General features: G+C 50.0%; 1 protein-coding gene across 3 annotated transcripts in view; it reads left to right on the top strand.

Moving 5' to 3' along the window:
* Positions 1–227: 227 nt before the first annotated feature.
* The window catches only part of vash2 (vasohibin 2), a 79,711-nt gene continuing 59,071 nt past the window's right edge, over positions 228–20,867 (top strand). For 2 of the 3 annotated variants that reach the window (XM_056294525.1, XM_056294527.1), the window contains exons 1-2: positions 228–503; positions 1,304–1,738. In XM_056294525.1, coding sequence (XP_056150500.1) covers positions 1,418–1,738 — 321 coding nt within the window. In that variant the 5' untranslated portion in view covers positions 228–503; positions 1,304–1,417. Of the gene's footprint in view, positions 600–1,303; positions 1,739–20,867 lie in introns of all 3 variants that reach the window. The other variant, XM_056294526.1, reaches the window with a different exon arrangement.

Below are 20,867 nucleotides of genomic sequence, written 5' to 3'. Positions count from 1 at the left end.
GAGAGAGATAGGGAGAGAGAGAGAGAGAGAGGGAGAGAGAGGGATAGGGAGAGAGAGAGAGAGAGAGAGAGGGATAGGGAGAGAGACAGAGAGAGAGGGAGAGAGGGGGGAGAGGGAGAGACAGAGAGAGAGGGAGAGAGAGGGGGGAGAGGGATAGGGAGAGAGAGAGGAGAGGGAGAGAGAGAGAGAGAGAGGGATAGGGAGAGAGAGAGAGGGATAGGGAGAGAGACAGAGAGAGAGGGATAGGGAGAGAGAGAGAGGGATAGGGAGAGAGAGAGGAGAGAGGGAGAGGGAGAGAGACAGAGAGAGAGGGGGATCGTGAAGGTGAAGTTAAAAAGGCTGGAGTCAAAACTGGATTTATCTTCAACTTCCGGTGGACGACCGTGCCGTGTGATGAATGGCACGTCGGACGCGTCGCTGTACGTCTCCCGGCCCGCTGTCCTCGTTGGTCGGATGTCCCCCCTCCGCTCCGTCTCGCAGCCCGGGCTGAGAGACGCGGCACGGTAGGAAGACACAGTTTCCACGCAGTTTGGCTGCGTTGCCACTTTACCCCCCCCCCTCACCCCACGTGCAAGTCTTAAAGCTGGTCGATGCAAAACGTGCGTTGATAACGTTGTTTTAGAATCACTTGTGTGTGTGTGTGTGTGTGTGTGTGTGTGTGTTTTATTGTATTTCTACACACTTTCTACAGCAGCCGGTTTGATGCAGATAAGTACGATATGCCCACAGAGCAGTGTTTCTCAACCCAGTCCTCCAGGACCCCCTATCCTGCAGATTTTCATCGTAACCCTGCATAGGTAGCCCCGCTTGTACTTACTCGACCAATCATCTCGCAGCACTTAATTATGCAAGGTGTGCAACGTCTGGCAAACTTCATCGCTGATTGGTTGAATAACTGCAAACAGGTACCTATGCAGGGTTGCAAAGAAAATATGCAGGGTAGGGGGTCCCTTGAGGACTGGGTTGAGAAACACTGCCACAGATGATACAGACGGGCTATTTTCCACCAGACGGAGACCAGCCAGTACCACAGAGCGCTAAGACTTGCAGATTTTCCTTGCGGACCAGGTGATTTCACTGGTTAACGCACCTTCAACCACACAGTCACCTGGGGAGTGACTGTTGGCAGGGGAAAACCTGCACATTCTTTGCACTCCATCGTGGCACATGGTTTTCTACGTCTGTGTCGTACCAATACATAATAATTAGTACACATGCATCATCATTATATTGATTGTGCCAGGTTGATATGCCATGACTGAGTTGGGCCTCTGAAGTGAAACTTCTCTTTTTCTTCCTTTAGCTCAACATGAACTGACCAACGCTGACCCATAAGCGCACCACCTGCACTCCTCCAACACACACACACACACACACTCCACCTCCTCCTCTCTGGGTCGGTGCTGGACTCGGAACCATGACCGGCCCAAACTCCCCGAGCAGAACCGGCACCTCGCCCGCCAAGCTGAGCCGACACGGACGGTCCAAAAGCAGCAGTTCTCACTGCCTCCTCCGCTGCAGCACCGGGGAGGAATCGTCTGCCTCCCCCCTAAACAACAGCTCCCGCTCCCCGGGGGAGGAGGAGGAAAAGGACGGAGGGGTTCTGTTCTACGTGAACCGCACCGGGTTCCCCATTGAGAGCGTCACCTGGGAGCGGATGTGGACCCACGTGGCCAACGTGCATCCTGAGGGACAGGAGATGGTGGATGAGATCCGAAATGCTGCCTATATCCCCAAAGTAAGTTTGCCAAGGCCGGTGTACTACAGGTGTCACCTGTTAACACTGTGACCTCACCTCATTTAACACCGTTAACCTCTTTGCTTGCTACTGCGCTGTCCTTCTACCTGTACCTGATGTTTTGTGCTCTTATGATGGTGATATGTCCGTTACACTGATATGCATCGATGTTGAACTTGCTCTGTACTTGGATTCTCCTATTCACCACCTCTTTACGATCTACTGTGATACTGTCACGACCACAGCGAACTGACTCGCTAGCCCTTGGCTAACGGGTCGGACCAACATAGACATAGTGGTGGGGGCGACTCGGGTTGGTGTCCCGGCTGCAGCAGTTCCCGGGCTGCCCCCCCCGAATTCGCTACAATGGCTACTATTCAGCAGATATACCACTATATAGTAATCTGATATGATTACTATGTAGCAAATATACTAGTACTACTTCTTATAGTACCACTGTGGTGTGGCTACTATGTAGCAGATATACCACTATATAGTAATCTGATATGATTGCTATGTAGCAAATATACTAATACTACTTCTTATAGTACCACTGTGGTGTAGCTACTATGTAGCAGATATACCACTATATAGTAATCTGATATGATTACTATGTAGCAAATATACTAGTACTACTTCTTATAGTACCACTGTGGTGTGGCTACTATTTAGCAGATATACCACTATATAGTAATCTGATATGATTACTATGTAGCAAATATACTAGTACTACTACTTATAGTACCACTGTGGTGTAGCTACTATTTAGCAGATATACCACTATATAGTAATCTGATATGATTGCTATGTAGCAAATATACTAGTACTACTTCTTATAGTACCACTGTGGTGTAGCTACTATTCAGCAGATATACCACTATATAGTAATCTGATATGATTACTATGTAGCAAATATACTAGTACTACTTCTTATAGTACCACTGTGGTGTGGCTACTATTCAGCGGATATACCACTATATAGTAATCTGATATGATTGCTATGTAGCAAATATACTAGTACTACTTCTTATAGTACCACTGTGGTGTGGCTACTATTTAGCAGATATACCACTATATAGTAATCTGATATGATTACTATGTAGCAAATATACTAGTACTACTTCTTATAGTACCACTGTGGTGTAGCTACTATGTAGCAGATATACCACTATATAGTAATCTGATATGATTGCTATGTAGCAAATATACTAGTACTACTTCTTATAGTACCACTGTGGTGTAGCTACTATTTAGCAGATATACCACTATATAGTAATCTGATATGATTGCTATGTAGCAAATATACTAGTACTACTTCTTATAGTACCACTGTGGTGTGGCTACTATGTAGCAGATATACCACTATATAGTAATGTGATATGATTTCTATGTAGCAAATATACTAGTACTACTTCTTATAGTACCACTGTGGTGTGGCTACTATTTAGCAGATATACCACTATATAGTAATCTGATATGATTGCTATGTAGCAAATATACTAGTACTACTTCTTATAGTACCACTGTGGTGTAGCTACTATGTAGCAGATATACCACTATATAGTAATGTGATATGATTGCTATGTAGCAAATATACTAGTACTACTTCTTATAGTACCACTGTGGTGTGGCTACTATGTAGCAGATATACCACTATATAGTAATGTGATATGATTGCTATGTAGCAAATATACTAGTACTACTTCTTATAGTACCACTGTGGTGTGGCTACTATGTAGCAGATATACCACTATATAGTAATGTGATATGATTACTATGTAGCAAATATACTAGTACTACTTCTTATAGTACCACTGTGGTGTAGCTACTATGTAGCAGATATACCACTATATAGTAATCTGATATGATTACTATGTAGCAAATATGCTAGTACTACTTCTTATAGTACCACTGTGGTGTAGCTACTATTTAGCAGATATACCACTATATAGTAATCTGATATGATTGCTATGTAGCAAATATACTAGTACTACTTCTTATAGTACCACTGTGGTGTAGCTACTATTTAGCAGATATACCACTATATAGTAATCTGATATGATTACTGTGTAGCAAATATACTAGTACTACTTCTTATAGTACCACTGTGGTGTAGCTACTATGTAGCAGATATACCACTATATAGTAATCTGATATGATTGCTATGTAGCAAATATACTAGTACTACTTCTTATAGTACCACTGTGGTGTAGCTACTATGTAGCAGATATACCACTATATAGTAATCTGATATGATTGCTATGTAGCAAATATACTAGTACTACTTCTTATAGTACCACTGTGGTGTAGCTACTATGTAGCAGATATACCACTATATAGTAATCTGATATGATTGCTATGTAGCAAATATACTAGTACTACTACTTATAGTACCACTGTGGTGTAGCTACTATTTAGCAGATATACCACTATATAGTAATCTGATATGATTGCTATGTAGCAAATATACTAGTACTACTTCTTATAGTACCACTGTGGTGTAGCTACTATGTAGCAGATATACCACTATATAGTAATGTGATATGATTACTATGTAGCAAATATACTAGTACTACTTGTTATAGTACCACTGTGGTGTGGCTACTATGTAGCAGATATACCACTATATAGTAATCTGATATGATTGCTATAGTGGTATTTATCTGCTGACTGCCTCGTGAGTTGCTGGGGAGGGAGGTGTCCGCCACATGAGTAAAGGTAAACGTCCAGGGGAGGTGGTTTTAAGTCGAGCGGGAACTCGGTCGGCGTTGAGGACCCCCCTCGCTGTCAGTGGCACCATTTCAAATCACACACACTTCTCCCAGGAGCAACATTTCATAGGACTTGTCTTTTTCATCCATTGTTGTGGGCTTTCTGCAAACAAAGAAACCACAGTTCTTTTGCTTTTCGTGTGCCAAAGAATTTGAGTTTGGCTGTAAGAGAGACGCCGTTCTTTTTTCGTTAAATGTGCTGCTGGAAAAGTTGAATCGCCACACCTGGATCACCGAGCTCGCGTGTGTTCTCGCCGCAAATTCCTCCACCTTTTAAAAATGGGGGGGGGACGACGTGGCTGGGCCGTTAAACGTGGCGAGCGCGTTAACGGTTGTGTTGAAAAACAAGCGACGGGTGTCAGAATCCACAACGTCTCGCTGAACACGTGCGTGAGAATGGCCCTGGGCGGCGCTGCCACAGGAGCGCGATAGCAAACCCCTTAGCGAGGCACCACGACACGCTGACACGCTTGGTCCGAGAACGACGGACCCGCACGTTACGTGCAGAAAAGTACCACCCGCCATCTTGCCGCCAAACGTGGCGAAAGGTAGGAGAACAGAACGAGGAAAAGAGAAAGAACAGAGGAGTGACGGAGAGGCTGCAGTTAGCGCCGCTCCAGCTAGCAAGGGGGAGAGGGAGAGGACAGGGATGTGGACCTCCCGGGGCTGGCAGAGAAACCCCCCCCCCCCGTTTCATCGGCGGAGGAACAGGCCGTTTGGGCACGAGAGTGCCGATACAAGCCGTTAAATCGAGGGGTGAGAAAAGAGAAGGAGGGGGTGAGACAGGACTCTGACTAACTAGGCAGGAGATTGCCGTCGACACTGCTAAGTCTGGGTGGGTTTCCTCCGGGGGGGCTCCGGTTTCCTCCCACAGTCCGAAGACGTGTAGGTCAGATGAACTGTCTCTAGGTGTGTGTGGGGGGGGGGGGAGGGGAGGGGCTGTGACGGCCTGGCTCGTCCTGTCCAGGGTGTCTCCCCACCCGCCGCCCAGTGACTGCTGGGATAGTAGGCTCCAGCATCCCCGCCACCCTGAGAGCAGGCTAGGCGGTTCGGATCATGGATGGGTGGACGTTCTTCATGCACTAAGACTAAAGACCTCGGAGTTCTGCCGGGGACCGGATGGAGGGGATGAGCGGCGCCGAGGTTCTCACCCCAAACGAACAGCCGTTAACCGTTGCTCGGGAGAAAAGAAAAACTGGCTGTAGAAGTTTGTGGAAGAGCCGTCGCTGTTCGTAAAGCGTCTGTGAAGGGGTTGTGTGATGGGCCACTAAGGGGAACCGTCTTGAGTTCAGTCTGCAGAACCCGTTGGAGGTGCCCCGAGTCCTGCTCCTTTGCAGAACGCTTAAGCACCGGGGTTGTTGTGGTCTGACGTGACAGAGGAAGGCATGAGTAAGGACGCTGGCGTTTCCTCCTGCAGGCTGACTAATCATGGTTTTGTGCAGGAATGTAGTGTGTGTGTGTGTGTGTGTGTCTGTGTGTGTGTGTGTGAGAGAGAGTCACTGACTTTTTTTTACCACTGCTAAATAACTCTGCGTTGACACAATACCCCAGCTGCACCATGCACGCACACATGCACCATGCACACTCACAAACACATGCACAAAATGCATTCACTGTTACATGACAAGATGTCTGTACTTTTAAACTGCGCACAAACACACACGCACACGCACACGCACACACACACGGAGCCACACAAATCAATCTGTCAGTCTAAAGGGCGAAGTCACAGAATGCTCTGTAAAATAGCCCTTAATCAGCCATTATCGGCCCATCAGTAGCTGGAACAAGGGCCAACGGGTACTTCATCAGGAAGTGAAGGATGGATCCAGGGTCAGAGGGCCACACCACGGCCCCGTTAGCCCTCAGTTAACAGCCACTCATTCATTTCAGCGGAGCCGCCGGCTGTCGCTCAGCTCACGTCCGCTCAGCCGGTGCCGAGTTTGCGGAGATCTGCTTCGGACTCACTTTGATAGAGTGTCTCACTCTGTGTTCTGACTCGAAGCTTTTGCAGACCAGGGCTCAGACTTGACCTTGTGTGTCGAGATGCCTGTGCTACACACGCAACAAAAAGGTGTGAAGGGCAACTTTTCTAGCACAGTATTAGAAGTCACCGCCACACAGAAGTCCGTTCATCCGTCATCCAAGCCGCTTATCCGAATCCGGGTCGCGGGGGTGCTGGAGCCCGTCCCAGCGGGCGTTGGGCGGCAGGTGGGGAGACACCGTGGACAGGCCGCCAATCAGTCATCTAAATTACCTGAATGATCAGTCAGTCATCTAAAAATAGATTGGACTTCAACAGCTTTACCGACGCTGCTGCGCCATAATGAGAATCCAACAGGCTGGTGGTGGGAATCAAGTTCACACATGCAGGTGTTTCTGAAGTTTAGGGGACCGTGATGAGATGTGATGTGATGTCCATAGAATGGAGTTAACTTGTGTGTTCGGCAGCCCGTTATCTGTAGAAACAGTGTTTTCTATGCTGGGGAAAGTGTTTGTTAGTTAGTTTGACTAAGTAACACTCTCGGTCGGTCTGTCTGTCTGTCTGTCTCTCACTCTCTGTCTGTCTGTCTGTCTGTCTGTCTCTCTCTCACTCTCTGTCTGTCTGTCTGTCTCTCACTCTCTGTCTGTCTGTCTGTCTCTCTCTCTCTCTCTCTCTCTCACTGTCTGTCTGTCTGTCTGTCTCTCTCTCATGTCTGTCTGTCTGTCTGTCTGTCTCTCTCTCATGTCTGTCTGTCTGTCTGTCTCTCACTCTCTGTCTGTCTCTCTCTCTCACTGTCTGTCTGTCTGTCTCTCTCTCATGTCTGTCTGTCTGTCTCTCTCACTCTCGGTCTGTCTGTCTGTCTGTCTCTCTCTCACTCTCATGTCTGTCTGTCTGTCTGTCTCTCACTCTCTGTCTGTCTGTCTCTCACTCTCTGTCTGTCTCTCTCTCACTCTCTGTCTGTCTGTCTCTCACTCTCTGTCTGTCTGTCTCAGTCTCAAGTTTCAGGACATTTCTTTCAGAGGTACTCTCCACTGTTTGGTATGTGAGATTGGGCCGATAGAGAGATAGAGACAGACAGACAGAGAGGGAGGGAGAGAGACAGAGAAGGAGACAGACAGACAGAGAGACAGAGAGGGAGGGAGAGAGACAGAGAAGGAGACAGACAGAGAGAGAGATTAAAATGACTCCTTATCTAACAAGAAACAGACTTAAACAATGACTCGTCTTGTTTCTACAGTATTAACAAAGTCAGGCCTTCACATTTAAAGCGTTTGTTAGTTAGTTTGCTAGTTAGATATCTAGTTAGTTAATTAAAGATCAAGTTTGATCATTCAGCAGTCACTCACCAATGTGACTGTCAGACCTCAGGGGCCTCCTCTCAGTCTGCACTGGAGGAGCCCTGCTCGTCTAACAGCTCCAACATATGGTCAATAGTCATTAGTCAACCAGCCAAACAACACCAGAGCCCTGCACATTAGGACAGCATGCAAACACATGCCTGCACGGGGACACACACACACACACACACACACACACACACACACACACACACAGGCGTATACTCCCCCCACACCGGAGTTTTTGCTTCCACAACCGCCGAAGCTGCGGCAGACAGGTACCGGGGAGCTTCTGGCTCCCCGGTACCTGTCTGCTGCTTCAGGAGACCCCTGGGCCAACCAAGCCCGAAAGGCCTCCTTCTTCAGCCCGATGGCTTCCCTCACCGCCGGTGTCCACCAGCGGATTCTTTTGCCACCTCGACAGGCACCGGTGACCTTACGACCACAGCTCCTACCTGCCGCATCTGCAATAGAGGCTTTGAACATGGCCCACTCAAGCTCCATGTCCCCAGCCTCCCTCGAGATACACGAGAATTTCTTCCAGAGGTGGGAGTTGAAGACCTCACGGACAGGGGCCTCCGCCAGATGTTCCCAGTTCACCCTCACCACACGTTTGGGTTTGCCAGGTCTTCCCCGCCATCTGATCCAACTCGCCACCAGGCGGTGATCAGTTGCCAGCTCTGCTCTTCTCTTCACCCGAGTGTCCAAATCAGACGGCCGCGGATCTGATGATACAACGACAAAGTCTGTCATTGATCTTCGGCCTAAGGTGTTCTGGTACCAAGTACACTTATGAGCTACCTTGTGTTCGAACACGGTGTTCGTTATGGCCAATCCATGACTCGCACAGAAGTCCAATAACAAGGCACCGCTCGGGTTCCGATCAGGGAGGCCGTTCCTCCCAATCACGCCCCTCAAGGTTTCTCCATTGTTGTCCACGTGAGCGTAGAAGTCCCCCTGCAGAACTATAGAGTCCCCAGGCGGAACCCTATCCAGGACACCGTCCAGAGACTCCAAGAAGGCCAGATACTCCAAACTGCTATTCGGTGCATAAGTATACACAACAGTCAGAGCCTTTCCCCCAGCAACTCGTTGTCATATAGAGGTGACCAGAGGGTGCGCTCCAATTATCGGGGCATCACATTGCTCAGCCTCCCTGGGAAAGTCTAATCTAGGGTGCTGGAAAGGGGACTCTGACCGATTGTTGAACCTCAGATCCAGGAGGAACAATGCGGATTCCATCCTGGCCATGGAACAATGGACCAACTCTTTCCCTTGCATAAGTGTTGAGGGAGGCATGGGAGTTTGACCAGCCAGTCTACATGTGTTTTGTGGACTTGGAGAAGGCTTTTGACTGTGTACCCCTGCGCACTCTGTGGGGGGTACTGCAGGAGTACGGAGTACCGGGGCAGTTGCTACAAGCCATCCGGTCCTTGTATAACCAAAGCGAGAGCTGTGTCCACATTCTCGGCACAAAATCAAACACGTTCTCGATGGGTGTCGGACTCTGCCAAGGTTGTCCCTTGTCTCCGGTTCTGTTTGTGATATTCATGGACAGGATCTCAAGGTGCAGCCAAGGTGAGGAGTGTGTCCGTTTTGGGAACCTCAGAATTGCATCTCTGCTCTTCGCAGATGATGTGGTTTTGTTGGCTTCATCAAAATGAGACCTCCAGCGCACTGGGGCGGTTTGCAGCTGAGTGTGAAATGGCCGGGATGAGAGTCAGCACCTCCCAGTCTGAGGCCGTGGTTCTCTACCAGAGAGTGGTGGATTTCTCCCTCCGGGTTGGGGATGAGTTGTTGCCTCAACTGATGGAGTTCAAGTATCTTGGGCTCTTGTTCACGGGTGAGGGTAGGATGGAGCGGGAGATTGACAGGTGGATTTGTGCAGCATCAGCAGTAATGCGGACCGTTGTGGTGAAGAGGGAGCTGATTCCATCCTGGCCATGGAACAATGGACCAACTCTTTCCCTTGCATAAGTGTTGAGGGAGGCATGGGAGTTTGACCAGCCAGTCTACATGTGTTTTGTGGACTTGGAGAAGGCTTTTGACTGTGTACCCCTGCGCACTCTGTGGGGGGTACTGCAGGAGTACGGAGTACCGGGGCAGTTGCTACAAGCCATCCGGTCCTTGTATAACCAAAGCGAGAGCTGTGTCCACATTCTCGGCACAAAATCAAACACGTTCTCGATGGGTGTCGGACTCTGCCAAGGTTGTCCCTTGTCTCCGGTTCTGTTTGTGATATTCATGGACAGGATCTCAAGGTGCAGCCAAGGTGAGGAGTGTGTCCGTTTTGGGAACCTCAGAATTGCATCTCTGCTCTTCGCAGATGATGTGGTTTTGTTGGCTTCATCAAAATGAGACCTCCAGCGCACTGGGGCGGTTTGCAGCTGAGTGTGAAATGGCCGGGATGAGAGTCAGCACCTCCCAGTCTGAGGCCGTGGTTCTCTACCAGAGAGTGGTGGATTTCTCCCTCCGGGTTGGGGATGAGTTGTTGCCTCAACTGATGGAGTTCAAGTATCTTGGGCTCTTGTTCACGGGTGAGGGTAGGATGGAGCGGGAGATTGACAGGTGGATTTGTGCAGCATCAGCAGTAATGTGGACCGTTGTGGTGAAGAGGGAGCTGAGCCTGAAAGCAAAGCTCCCAATTTATCAGTAGTCTTCATTGCAACCCTCACCTATGCTCATGAGCTTTGGGCAGTGACCGAAAGGGTGAGATCGCGGATACAAGCGGCTGAAATGAGTTTCTTCCATAGGGTGTCTAGGCTCAGCCTTAGAGATAGGGTGAGGAGCTCAGACATCCGGAGGGAGCTCGGAGTAGAGCCGCTGCTCCTTCGCATCGAAAGGATCCAGTTGAGGTGGTTCGGGCATCTGATTAGGATGCCTCCTGGTTGCCTACCTTTGGAGGTTTTCTGGGAGACGTCCAACTGGGAGGCGACCCCGGGGTAGACCCAGAACTCGCTGGAGGGACTACTTGTCCAATCTGGCCTGGGAACACCTTGGGATCCCCCAGGAGGAGCTGGAGGGTGTTGCTGGGGAGAGGGACATCTGGAGTGCCCTACTTACCTTGCTGCCACTGCGACCCAACCCCGGAGAAGCAGCTGAAGATGAGATGAGATATATATGCTTGGATGTTGGTAACAGTCCGTGTGGGGAGCGAAAGAGACGAAACGCATTTGCCAAAATATTGTCTCGACCTAAAACAGCTACAAAAAGCATCAGTTTATTTTAGTTTGTGGAGAAATATTTGACCCGTGTCAAGTACTTGTGAAACAATCCGGTCGTAGACATTGTCTCTCAACTCCAACTCCATTCTCGTGTCTCAAGTTGCTCATGTGACTGTAAACAATGACGGGAGCATGGAAGAGGAAATGGAAGCGAGCAGCCAGCAGATACACCGGAAGCCCTGAAATAATACTGGCAGTTGTCCCTAGAGGCCAAGTCAAAACACACACACACACACACACACACACACACACACAGAGTATTGGCCTCTTTTTGGTCTCTGGTAATTATGTCTTTGGTCAGATTTTGAAATCAATCGTTGCAATTTGTGAGGCAGTAGCTCAGGCCAGCGGTTGTTTTGTGATAGTGTGTACTTGAGTTTCACTATATATATATATATATATATATATATATATATATATATATGTGTGTGTGTGTGTGTGTGTGTGTGGCACAGTGGTTAGCGCGGTCGCCTCACAGCAAGAAGGTCCTGGGTTCGAGCCCCGGGGTAGTCCAACCTTAGGGGTCGTCCCGGGTCGTCCTCAGTGTGGAGTTTGCATGTTCTCCTCGTGTCTGTGTGGGTTTCCTCCGGATGCTCCGGTTTCCTCCCACAGTCCAGAGACATGTAGGTCAGGTGACTCACCGTACTAAATTGTTCCTATGTGAATGTGTGTGTGTGTGTGTGTGTGTGTGTGTGGGCCCTGTGATGGCCTGGCGGCCTGTCCAGGGTGTCTCCCCGCCTGCCGCCCAATGGCTGCTGGGGTAGGCGTCGGCATCCCCACGACCCTGAGAGCCGGATCAGTGGTTTGGATAAGGGATGGATGGAGGGGTAGTTGTAGTCTAAAGGACGGAGAGGAAAGTTCTCACCTGGAATTTTGCTATTTCCGGTCCCTGGCCTTTCCGAGAAACAGCCGGGCAGCTGCTGCTGCTGTGGTACCGTTGAGCAAAGCACAAAACATTGAAATTTTTTGTGCTGGCCCACTGGAGACCGTGGTGGTTATGTTGGGCGACCCCCTGTGGCTCCCAGTAAAGCTGTGGTTGTCCCGGGCAGCTCCAAGGTCTGGACGTGTGTAGCTGCGGAAAAGTCCCGCCAGGCTTTGGTGGGAACCCGACCGCGTGTCACCGCAGGTTCTCGGTAGACTGCCGACGAAGACGCAGACAGACCCGGAGGTTGCTCAGTCTGGATTGGATGGATGAAGGTCACGGGAATAATGGTTGACGAGGAGGCTAGCATGTCTGGCCGCCGCGGTTGACGTGTAACCCGCTTCTGTTTTGTACGTGTCGTGGTGTCCGTCTGTGGGTGTTCGCTATGAGTTAGTCAGCAGAGGTTGTCCATCTCTGCACCGTGTGGGGGTTCCGGTTGTTATTGTTCCGGTTGTGTCCGTGTGTACTGGTAACTATGACACTCGTCCACATGCCTCCACATGTGTTTGTTGTATTGATGAGTGCGGGTGGCCCCCCGGGGTACGAACGCCCGACTCACGAACGCCCGTACTTACGGACCGACCTTCGTAAAGCCTGTTATTGTTTTGTTTGTTCTCCCCAGTTCTATCCGGCCAGTTACCCCACTCTCCCGAGCCGTCCCGGCCGCTGCTCCGCCCCCCTCTGCCGATCCGGGGGGAGGGGCTGCAGACTACCACATGTCTCCTCCGGTACATGTGGAGTCGCCAGAGGTGGAAAAACCCGGTCCAGAAAGTAAAAACCCTAACCGTGTCTTTGCTCCATCCAGGTATTAAACCAGCTAATTTGGGAAACTAGTCAGTGCAATCTGATGGTTTACTACATGGGTGGAGTAAAGACACGGTTAGGGTTTTTACTTTCTGGACCGGGTTTTTCCACCTCTGGGAGTCGCCAGCCGCTTCTTTTCACCTGACAGTGAGGAGTTTCACCAGGGGGACGTAGCGCGTGGGAGGATCACGCTACTCCCCCCAGTTCCCCCTCCCCCCCCTGAACAGGCGCCCCGACCAACCAGAAGAGGCGCTAGTGCAGCAACCAGGGTACATACCCGCATCTGGCTTCCCACCCCAGGCACGGCCAATTGTGTCTGTGGGGACACTCGACCAAGCCGGACGTAACACGGGGATTCGAACCGGCGATCCCCGTGTCGGTAGGCAACGGAGCAGGACCGCTACACCACCCGGACGCCCCGGGCCTATTATTTGAAAAACTCGAGTTACACACAATAGTTCGTGCTAACAAACGGACGGACTGCTTTATGTGGCGCTCAAAACGCTACATGTTTATGGGGCGTCCGGGTGGCGTGGCGGTCTGTTCCGTTGCCTACCGACACGGGGATCGCCGGTTCGAATCCCCGTGTTGCCTCCGGCTTGGTCGGGCGTCACTACACACACAATTGGCCGTGTCTGCGGGTGGGAAGCCGGATGTGGGCACGTGTCCTGGTCGCTGCACTAGCGCCTCCTCTGGTCGGTCGGGGAGCCTGTATGGGGGGCAGGGGGGGTTAGCGTGATCCTCCCACGTGCTACGTCCCCCTGGTGAAACTCCTCACTGTCAGGTGAAACGAAGCGGCTGGTGACTCCACATGTATGGGAGGAGGCATGGGGTAGTCTGCAGCCCTCCCCGGATCGGCAGAGGGGGCGGAGCAGCCACCGGGACGGCTCAGAAGAGTGGGGTCATTGGCCGGGTACAGTCGGGGCGAAAAAGGGGGGGGGGGACTGCATTTTAGACGTCGTCACCATTTTGAGTTTTAAGGATTGTGTTGTGACTTAAATTTGCCGTGTGTTTACCCTCGTAATCGTGGCCTCGGAGCGTAAACCTGATGCAAGTGGCGGCGATGCGCCAACGAAAACGACCCCGACTGGAAGGGAAGTGGAAATAGTAAGGCTTACAGAGGGAGGTGAAGTGCTCTTATCATTTTTCCACTTACCCGGGGAGGCGGGGAGGCGAGCCCCGAGCGGGCTCTGGTTTCCGGCGTCAAACAGCCGGCCTCCGCCGGTCACCACCTGCTCTGGGGACAGTGGCAGGTGGGGAGTTTGAAATGTAGGAAATGCTCCTTTAAAGTGTTTCATACCTATGCACACATTCTCTCTCTCACTTATAGATACTGTATTGTAGTTACATTTATTATTACTGTTATTATTATTGTTATTGTAGAGCCGAAGGGACGGAGGAGACCGTAGGTTCACACTTTAGCCAACTTTCTTTAATCCACGGTAAATCAGAGAGACAACCAAACCACAGCTCGACTGAGCGGAGGCCCCAAGAAGAACCAGGAAACTGGCTGGACAACCATAACTTAACCCTGCGTTAACCTGCCAGGGCAGCCCTGACTTAACCCTTAGTTCCTGGGGGGAATTCTATCCCCAATACGTGTCCACCACATTAGCATATTGGTGAAGTTTTAGATAAAATATATACGACATACTAAGACAAACATTTGACTAACTGCCACTAGATGTGACCTGTACGTTACTGTACCGAGTTACATACTGCAATTCGATTTACGAACAGACTCGGAACGGAACTCGTTCGTAATCCGCGGACTTCCTGCGAATACTTTGAGTGTGCCAAAGGGATTTAGATTAGTGTGGGTTTGTGTTATTGTCGATGACCAGTGGCCGTATTGCTAGCCCACTGTGCCCTCATTAACAGCCCCCAGCGGCTGGCACAGCATCCAAATAATCCCCCTAATGCGATCTGGGTAGTGGATAATCTCTGGAAACCAACCGATCTCGCCGAGCACTTTTAATGGGAGAACACCGTAGGCTGAGACCCTGCTGACCAAAGGTCTCCGTCATTACTGTTACTGGATTTCACCCGAGATCTGTTCAAGAACGCCTCGGGGCTTTGAAAAGGTTTTCGAAATTCAAGTCGTAATGTCGAAATGGCAACCATGAGGATTTTTCAACTTACATTGAATTTACTGAAGCTTTGGGTGATTCTGGTAAAGTTGTTGACTTTGAACCGCTCCAAAATCCCAGAGACCCGGGCCGGTTGGGTTGGTACCATTCAGCAATCCCTGAGGATATTTACTGAAATGATATTTCAGGAAAATTGATTTTTTATTTTATTTATTTTTTTGCACATTAAGCCTTTTAGAATGTGAGTTATGTTTTGTATTTAGAAAATCTCACTGTTCTCTATCACACGTCCCGGCGTCACAACAGGGTCTGGTCTTGCAGGGTGAGAGCCGCAGTCACAGAGTTGCATTTCTACATTTTAGGCATTTGGCTACCGCGCTTTGCTGCGGCAACGGCGTGAACTTTAGTTCAGGGATCAGAAGCTTTACGATCGCTGATGAGGCGGAGGGCCACAGCGCCCAGACACGCAACAGAAACACTCCTGCTTTTGTGTTTTGTTTTGTTTGCACTTCGGGCCATGTTGTTACCAGTCCCAAAAGAGTCCGGGCTAATTCATGTCCAGCATTTGAGACATCTCTGTGGTTCTACGTACACACTAACAACGGCTAACGCCGGCCTGGCCTTCCTGCGTGGGACAAGGTCAGGAATTAGTTCTAGGAGTTAAAAATAACAAGAACAAGTCAATCTTCGTTTGCTTTAATTGATGCCATGTTTGAAAGGCTGCCAAAGTGGATTATGTGAGACTGTCAGTTGCTCTGGGGGGTAGAAAAGCAATGCCTTGCTAATGCACTAGCAAGGCATTAGCAAGGCATTGGTAATGAATTAGCAATACATTACCCGAGACAGGATTATTTCGCTGAGGTTTGTGTTCGCACCCTCTCTGTGACCGTGTTGCTCTACAGGAGAGGAGGATGCAGGAGACAGTCAGTAAAGAGGGAGACAGTCAGTAAAGAGGGAGACAGTCAGTAAAGAGGGAGACAGTCAGTAAAGAGGGAGACAGTCAGTAAAGAGGGAGACAGTCAGTAAAGAGGACAGTAAAACCAGTACCGGTCTCTAAGCATAACGCGTTACCCGTGTTGCCTCCGGCTGGGTCGGGCGTCCCTACAGACACAATTGGCCGTGTCTGCAGGTGGGAAGCCGGATGTGGGTATGTGTCCTGGTCGCTGCAGTAGCGCCTCCTCTGGTCAGTCAGGGCGCCTGTTTGGGGGGGGAGGGGGAACTGCGGGGGAATAGCCTGATCTTGCCACGCGCTACGTCCCCCTGGTGAAACTCCTCACTGTCAGGTGAAAAGAAGCGGCTGGTGACTCCACATGTGTCGGAGGAGGCGTGTGGTAGTCGGGTGGAGCAGCGACCGGGACGGCTCGGTAGAGTGGGGTAATTGGCCGGGTACAATTGGGGAGGAAAAAAGCGGGGGGGGGAAATCCAAAAAAAGAAAAAAGAAAACAGTTGAAATGAAGAAAAAGCATGTGTAAAGACACAAATTAGAAGGTATTTAGTCGTTGTCGGGGGAGGAGGCTAGCCGAAGCACGACAGCAGATAGTCTTGTCGTGGCTTCTATACACCGAGAGGTCTCCTTCACAAAAGCACACATGCATAAAACTAGAACCAGGAGCACACCGGTCCTCCTGGTTCTAGAAGATGGATAACCCCCTCAGCGTTCAGTACGAGACTTAACGTAGCCGCCCGCTATCGGTGATCGCGTTCAACTTCAAGTCTGTTCATCACGTACACAACGTCACCTACACAATGTCAAGACAAAGGCAATGAAATGTTTCCCCGATGTGATTTGGGGGTTCAGCCCCCATGAGGCGTCCTCGGTTCGGTTAGCTTCCGGGCCGCCTGAGGGGAGAAGCTCCTCCTGAGCCTCTTGGTGTTGGTCCTCAGGCTGCGATAACGTCTTCCTGACCTCACCACTGAGAACAGGCCGTGGTCCGGCTGACCGGGGTCCCTAACTAGCCCCCCTACCCCGCATTCTGCACCGCCATAGGTAAATGTCCTGCAGGGCAGGAAGGGGGCAGTTAGTGGCACGCTCTTTACGGTCCTGCTCAGCAGTACTGCCAAAGCATGTGGTGATGTCCCCAGCCAGGAGGCCCTCGATGGTGCCCACGTAGAACGTCCTGAGCACCTGTGGGGAGAGCCTGGTCCTGGCCAGGCGGCACAGGAAGTAGAGGCACTGCCGTGCCTTCACCGTCACACTATCTATGTGTCTTGTCCATGAGAGGTCCTCAGTGAGGTGGACACCAAGGCACTTGAAACTCCTCACCCTCTCCGATGGAGCCCCGCTGACGGTGAGGGGGCCGTAGTCCCTCGTCTGCGGCTAGCCAAACGCCACGACCACGACCCTTGTGTTTTTGACCTTCGGGGCGAGGTGGTGGACCTGACACCATGAGGCCGGTTCCCCGCCTCTCCCAGGTATGGGCCTTTCGTTGTTCGAAGGTGGAATTAAGAAGCGTCCCGGTCGTGTTTTGTGCGTCACTTGTATGACCACGAGAAACAGACTGTCACATGGTACGACTTTCACTTACATCATTTGTTCTTCAGTTGTCTCACACACACACACGCACACACACACACACACGCACACACACACACTCCAACTCTCTATCTGTGTTGTGTGTGTGTGAGACAGAGACAGACAAACAGACAGACAGACAGACAGAGAGAGAGAGACAGTAAGTAATGCCCTGGGATGTCCTGCTATTAAGATATCCTTACAGTGAGCAACGTGATCTCTGCTCACTGTAAGGATATCTTCATAGCAGGACATCCCAGGGCATTACTTACTGTCTCCCCCCCCCCCTCTCTCTCTCTCTCTGTCTCTCTCTCTCTCTCTCTCTCTCTCTCTCTCTCTCTCTCTCTCTCTCTCTCTCTCTCTCTCTCTCTCTCTCTGTTTGTCTGTCTGTCTGTCTGTCTGTCTGTCTCCCCCTCTCTCTCTTTCTCTCTCACTCTCTCTGTCTCTCTCTAACTGTCTCTCTCTCTCATGTCTGTCTGTCTGTCTGTCTCTCTCTGTCTGTCTGTCTGTCTGTCTCCCCCCTCTCTCTCTTTCTCTCTCACTCTCTCTGTCTCTCTCTGTCTGTCTCTCTCTCTCATATCTGTCTGTCTGTCTCTCTCTCTCACTGTCTGTCTGTCTGTCTGTCTGTCTGTCTCTCTCTCATGTCTGTCTGTCTGTCTGTCTGTCTGTCTCTCTCTCTCTCTCTCTCTCTCTCTCTCTCTCTCTCTCTCTCTCTCATGTCTGTCTGTCTGTCTCTCACTCTCTGTCTGTCTGTCTCTCTCTCACTCTCTGTCTGTCTGTCTGTCTGTCTGTCTGTCTGTCTGTCTGTCTGTCTGTCTGTCTGTCTGTCTGTCTGTCTCTCTCTCATGTCTGTCTGTCTGTCTCTCTCACTCTCGGTCTGTCTGTCTGTCTGTCTCTCACTCTCTGTCTGTCTGTCTGTCTCTCTCTCACTCTCTGTCTGTCTGTCTGTCTCTCTCACTCTCGGTCTGTCTGTCTGTCTCTCTCTCACTCTTTGTCTGTCTGTCTCTCTCTCTCTCTCATGTCTGTCTGTCTGTCTGTCTGTCTCTCACTCTCTGTCTGTCTCTCACTCTCTGTCTGTCTCTCTCTCTCACTCTCTGTCTGTCTGTCTCTCACTCTCTGTCTGTCTGTCTCAGTCTCAAGTTTCAGGACATTTCTTTCAGAGGTACTCTCCACTGTTTGGTATGTGAGATTGGGCCGATAGAGAGAGAGAGAGATAGAGACAGACAGACAGAGAGACAGAGAGGGAGGGAGAGAGACAGAGAAGGAGACAGACAGAGAGAGAGATTAAAATGACTCCTTATCTAACAAGAAACAGACTTAAACAATGACTCGTCTTGTTTCTACAGTATTAACAAAGTCAGGCCTTCACATTTAAGGAAAAGTTAATCTTCCATTACAAAACCCCCAAATTGATTCAGAGATGGGGGGGGGGGGCACTAACCCTCAGCTGACAGGGCAGATGCTGAATCTTTAACCCCAGCTGAAATCCCTAAAGCCGGGCAACAGATGCCGACCGGTGCCCCGGCCAGCCCCACAGCAGTGACGAGGACAGCTGCCGTCCCGGCCAAAGACACAGAGAGACGCTATATATCAGAGAGACGCTATATATATATATATATATATATATATATATATATATATATATATATATATATATATATATATACATGTGTGTGTGTGTGTGAGTTTGTTCCTGAGAGAAGAGGAAAATTAACAGGATGTTGAATGCCAGAGATCACTTGTCATATTTCCCTGAACCAGCGGAAAACAGCTTTAGAGAGAGAGGGAGAGAGAGACAGAGAGGGAGAGAGAGGGAGAGACTTCCCTCCCTCTCTCTCTCTCCCTGTCTCTGTCCACTTCCTCACCACATGTGAAAAATATAAACATGTTAGAGAAGCACATTTTAAACAATTCGAGCTAATAACAAAAGGTTTTCTTAACCTATCAGATGAAGAAAAACTGCCAGTCCTACCAGGGGAAGACCCAAAGAGCTGTACGTTAGCAGCGGTCTATGTTGCTGCCTGCCATAAAGTGAGGCACAGTGAGTGTAAGTTAGCAGCAGGCTAGGTTGCTGCCTGCCATAAAGTGAGGCACAGTGAGTGTACGTTAGCAGCGGTCTATGTTGCTGCCTGCCATAAAGTGAGGCACAGTGAGTGTAAGTTAGCAGCAGTCTATGTTGCTGCCTGCCATAAAGTGAGGCACAGTGAGTGTACGTTAGCAGCGGTCTATGTTGCTGCCTGCCATAAAGTGAGGCACAGTGAGTGCAAGTTAGCAGCAGTCTATGTTGCTGCCTGCCATAAAGTGAGGCACAGTGAATGCAAGTTAGCAGCAGGCTATGTTGCTGCCTGCCATAAAGTGAGGCACAGTGAGTGTAAGTTAGCAGCAGTCTATGTTGCTGCCTGCCATAATGTGAGGCACAGTGAGTGTAAGTTAGCAGCAGTCTATGTTGCTGCCTGCCATAAAGTGAGGCACAGTGAGTGTAAGTTAGCACCAGTCTATGTTGCTGCCTGCCATAAAGTGAGGCACAGTGAGTGCAAGTTAGCAGCAGGCTATGTTGCTGCCTGCCATAAAGTGAGGCACAGTGAGTGTAAGTTAGCAGCGGTCTATGTTGCTGCCTGCCATAAAGTGAGGCACAGTGAGTGTAAGTTAGCAGCGGTCTATGTTGCTGCCTGCCATAAAGGGAGGCAGAGTGAGTGTAAGTTAGCAGCAGTCTATGTTACCGCCTGCCATAAAGTGAGGCGGGGGGGGGGGGGGGGAGTTAGCAACAGTCTATGTTGCTGCCTGCCATAAAGTGAGGCACAGTGAGTGTAAGTTAGCAGCAGGCTATGTTGCTGCCTGCCATAAAGTGAGTCACAGTGAGTGTAAGTTAGCAGCGGTCTATGTTGCTGCCTGCCATAAAGTGAGGCACAGTGAGTGACAGTCACCTGACACGTTGTTGCTGTTCTACTTGATGCCAGTGTGTTGGTTTTGTTTGGTACTATGTGTCTTTGCTGTGCTGTGTGTCTTTGATGTAGTGTGTTTGTTTTCAGTAATGTTTCCAGTTATTGTTGAGCTTCTGCCATGTTTAACCCCCATGCTTTGGCAGCATGTACAGTGTTAAGCCATGCCAATAAAGAGAGAGAGAGAGGGAGGGAGGGAGGCAGAGAGAGGGAGGCAGAGAGAGAGAGGGAGAGAGACAGAGGGAGAGAGACAGAGGGAGAGAAAGAGCGACAGAGAAGGGAGACAGTGTGTGTGTGTGTGTGTGTGTGTGTGTGTGTGTGTGTGTGTGTGTGTGTGTGTGTGTGTGTGTGTGTGTGTGTGTGTGTGTGTGTGTGTGTGTGTGTGTGTGTGTGTGTCAGCTGTAGCAGCCAGTGTTAACACCATCGCACATATGACGCCACGGTGGGGATTTCTCTACCCAAGAAATTATTTAACAAGCTGAGACCTTACTACTCGCCTGCTTGACTGACTGGTTGTGTTTGTGTGGCTGACTGGTTGTGTGGCTC

Source organism: Lampris incognitus, chromosome 15, assembly GCF_029633865.1.
Source record: "Lampris incognitus isolate fLamInc1 chromosome 15, fLamInc1.hap2, whole genome shotgun sequence".
Taxonomy (NCBI): domain Eukaryota; kingdom Metazoa; phylum Chordata; class Actinopteri; order Lampriformes; family Lampridae; genus Lampris; species Lampris incognitus.
Note: the sequence above shows the minus strand (reverse complement) of the source record. Positions and strands in the feature narration are given on the sequence as shown.